We start from the raw sequence: 4,021 nt of genomic DNA, 5'->3' as shown, positions 1-4,021 counted from the left end.
TTGAATATTAAAATAGTTTGAAAATCTTTTTTTATTTTATTTTACTTTATATTATTTTATTTTATTTTATTTTATTTTATTTTATTTTATTTTATTTTATTTTATTTTATTTTATTTTATTTTATTTTATTTTATTTTATTTTATTTTATTTTATTTTATTTTATTTTATTTTATTTTATTTTATTTTATTTTATTTTATTTTATTTTATTTTATTTTATTTTATTTTATTTTATTTTATTTTATTTTATTTTATTTTATTTTATTTTATTTTATTTTATTTTATTTTATTTTATTTTATTTTATTTTATTTTATTTTATTTATTCTTTAAAAACAGTTGACAGACTGAACCACCACTGCACCTATGTAAATATATTATGAAAATAATTTTAAGCTTTAGTATAAAGGTATATTACTCGGTTATAGCGCTTTAGGTGCTTAACATAATTCTGCAATCCCCATGGCTGTAAAAATGTTTCGAATGATAGTAATGATACCTTATACATCTATTTGCCGTACAGAAGCCATATAAATATCTGATATAACGCTCAAGGCGCTATTAAAGACCTACGCAACTCTTTTATAGATGAGTAATACACTAGCCCTAAAAAAATCTGTTATAGAACCTAAGGCATTACAAAAAGCTTATTTACGCTCTTGAGCGCTATAAGCGCAACGCATAACTCCGTTTAAACTCCTTTATCTCGTAAAGTCCCCTTATACAGTTAACGGTGTTATAGAAGATTCCATTAACTCAGTTATACTTCCCTAGGCTGTCTAGCGATGCAATTACATGCTCATATATCACTATAAGTCATTAGTTTCCTACTAAACGGCTACTGTCCCGCCTAGCTGTTAAAGGGTTTTTTAAATAGCTAGTATACAACTTATAGAGAATTGTACAGCATTTGAACGACTCTTATGCAACTATCAGGCTGTATAACGACTGTATAAGCAGCTTGTGTGCTAGTTGGGTACTGTGTACCTATATGATTTTTATTTTTTCTTTTCCACGTCTCATTACTACTATTTAAGCAGAGTTTTCATATTTTTATGATAAACTTTTCCTAATACGTCTTTGACTCCTCCACAGCCAGAAGGTCGCTAACATCGCTTGGCACATTTTGAAGCAGTCTAACTATCGGCCGGCTTTTTATTTCTGGGACCTACGACTATAATTTTGGCCCAACCCAGTATTATATCAGTCCATTTTTTTTAAGTCGAAAGACCCTGACATACATAAAAGGTTCTTATTGGTATGTTATTTATCTTAAGCTCGAACACTCGAACCCGAGACTCTATGATCGACAGCCGCGCTACTGCTCTGAATATATTTTGTATTTTGGTCATAAATGGAATTATAATTACTATATCGTCCCATTACTGGGCAAAGGCCTCCCCCATAGCTTTTCACTTCAAACGATCTCCTGCGGTCTGTACCCAATCTGGATTATAGGAGTCAAGCTTGTATCTCCATCTTTTACGAGGTCTACCGCGCCGCCGTCTCCCAGTTGGCGAGGTCCACTTAGTCGAAATTATAAATGGAATAAGTGAAAAGAAAATACATTTTAATAAAAAAACTATTTTAATAATGTTCCAAACTAATTGATATTTAAATGCTGAATAACATTGCTTTGGATAATTTAAAAATAACAATAACAAAAATATTGGCACGTAACGACTAAATAATACCTGTATTATTAAGTACAGAAACAGACTTTCTGCATGTTCAATTGTTCACCACTGATGATATTTAAGACTGACAATAAGTAAGAAATAGGATACTTTAAACTGCCTAGAATTGATATAAAAACATGTTCTTTGTTACGTTCTTAAGAACAGTTCTTGAAAGTATGCAAAGTCTCGCAATTGACCAGCGTGGTGGACTCAAGGCCTAACCCGTTCTTTATTACGGGAGGAGACCCTTGCCCAGTGGGACATTAATGGGTGAAATTATTTATCGTTTGTCAACTTAGTGTCAAAGTTATTTAAGCCCAACGGCTTTTGACATGGCTTAAGAAACAACAACTAAGACTATCTTCATACTGAAGCATTGAGATGCTCAGCTAACAACAAAGCGATCACCCATCTATGTTATGTCCTGGCCAAAGGTTGCTTAACCCACTAATCGTTTACCGACTGGTGAGCGCAACGATGAGAGTGATGATATGGAGTATCTATGTAGCGTATACAGGTCATATTATATACAACTCATGGCCAAATATATGTGTTTTTATATAAAGATGTTCTTTTGGCAGCTATAGGTAGTATCCCATTATTTAGTTCAGTGGTGAAATGCTTAGTATAGTTTTAATAACAACATGTGCATCTGAAAGCAGGGAACTTGTACACGCACTGTCCACTCTTGGCTCCTTCCAGGTTGGTGCAGTGTCTCTGGCAGTCCTGGGATAGGGCGTTGCAGGTGCCCTTGAACCACTTGGAGGGGGGGCAGGCGGCGAAGGTGGAGGACACCACGCACGCGATGATGGCGATCACGAAGAATACGTTGAAGGTCTTCATTTTGATGATTGAGGGTGAGGAGTTCTGGAAAAGGGTGAGTTTGTTATTATTTATATTCAGTAGCTCGATTCTCTACCACCGACAACCGGCTAGCTATCGACAAGATTTGCAATAAATTCTGATCAGCGCCTCTAGCGGGTTCAGTAGGAACTATTTTAGCAGTACCTCTTAAACGTCAAACTCTCGATACTCGACAGTACTGACCGGAGAGAATTGCGCTACAGGTCGTGGACCCACGATTGCTTGTTATGCGTGATTATTAGCTTAATTAGTTATTATTTACGTCAAAAATAATTCTACTTCTAGCTTACTGTTATTGTTTAAGCTAGACAAAACTATTTTTTGCTTTAAGTCTTACATAGAAATCTATTGGGAATACTAAAAAATATCGAGTATATGATTCAAAATAATTAATTAGTTATCTCTAGTTATCATTTTGAACAAAAAAGACATTAATTTATGATAAAAGAATCAATAAATAACACCTTCATTATTCACAAATGCCTATCAAGTAATAAAATCCTTAAATATTTATCACAAACAAAGTCTAAAGAATTTAAAATTAGAAAAGAAAACATATTATACAAATGCACTATTAATCAAATAACTACCCCGAACTACTAAAATTATGTTCAACCCCTAAGACTATGCAATAAAAAAACAAATTATTGTAAAAAATAATAAATAAAAATACTATTTTACAGAAAAAAGAAATACTCTTATAAAAAAACTACCCCTCAATATCAAAACCAAAAAATATAAACCCATCCAAACGAGAATATCACATTTTCCTTATGAGGAAAAACAAGGCGGCAAAAATTTAAATATTAATTCAAAATAATAAATACATTTTAATTAAAAAGCTACCCCCTAATACAAAACCAAAATAAGACACCATTTGAAACACTAAACTTAACAAAAAAAAATGTTTTCCTCAAAAGAAAAAATGATTTAAAAATTTAAAACGAAACAATTACCGAAGGAGAATTTCCTTATAACAAATAAATAAATAAAACTTACTTATTTATCACAATGTTCCTTCTACCGGAGTATGTAAGGTAATGCTGTTATGTGCCTCGATTCTCCTTATATACCTTTAAAACAATGTACTTTGTAGTACTACACTCGGGGAAAAAGATTTACCCCAAGCCACTTAGTCGCACAGGTTATCATAAAGCTTGGTTTAGACACTTACTGTATTACGGATTTTAATGGGTATTTAATTAGGGTATTAAGTAATTTTTGGGGGTATTTTTAATTGTTTTTCGTATTATTATTATGTTAGATTAAGTAATAGGATATAGATTTTGATCACGTGGTTTTAGGAGTTAGGGAGATAAGGATCTAATTATTTTTAAATTAATGAGTAATTTTGTAGTTTTTCGTTTTTTATGGGAGGACTTTTTATATTTTATTTTAATTTTAGTCAATAATTAAGAATTAGGTCAAGGAATTATTTATGAAAATATTTTTTAGTTGTAATTTCGTGAAAAGATGCCGA

General features: G+C 31.5%; 1 protein-coding gene across 1 annotated transcript; it reads right to left on the bottom strand.

The window, feature by feature from the left end:
- Positions 1-1,566: 1,566 nt before the first annotated feature.
- Positions 1,567-3,650, bottom strand: LOC142984270 (uncharacterized). The gene is made up of 2 exons (XM_076131749.1): positions 3,541-3,650; positions 1,567-2,544 (listed from the first exon to the last, which is right to left on the bottom strand). The coding sequence occupies exon 2, from the start codon at positions 2,518-2,520 to the stop codon at positions 2,311-2,313; it is 210 nt and encodes a 69-aa protein (XP_075987864.1). The 5' UTR covers positions 2,521-2,544; positions 3,541-3,650; the 3' UTR covers positions 1,567-2,310.
- Positions 3,651-4,021: the final 371 nt, after the last annotated feature.

This window comes from Anticarsia gemmatalis, chromosome 26, assembly GCF_050436995.1.
Source record: "Anticarsia gemmatalis isolate Benzon Research Colony breed Stoneville strain chromosome 26, ilAntGemm2 primary, whole genome shotgun sequence".
Taxonomy (NCBI): Eukaryota; Metazoa; Arthropoda; class Insecta; order Lepidoptera; family Erebidae; genus Anticarsia; species Anticarsia gemmatalis.
This window is presented reverse-complemented; position numbering and strand designations above follow the sequence as displayed.

Bases quoted from the DNA above. Each gene is read 5' to 3' on its own strand.
- LOC142984270 (XM_076131749.1), bottom strand. From the start codon at position 2,520: ATGAAGACCTTCAACGTATTCTTCGTGATCGCCATCATCGCGTGCGTG.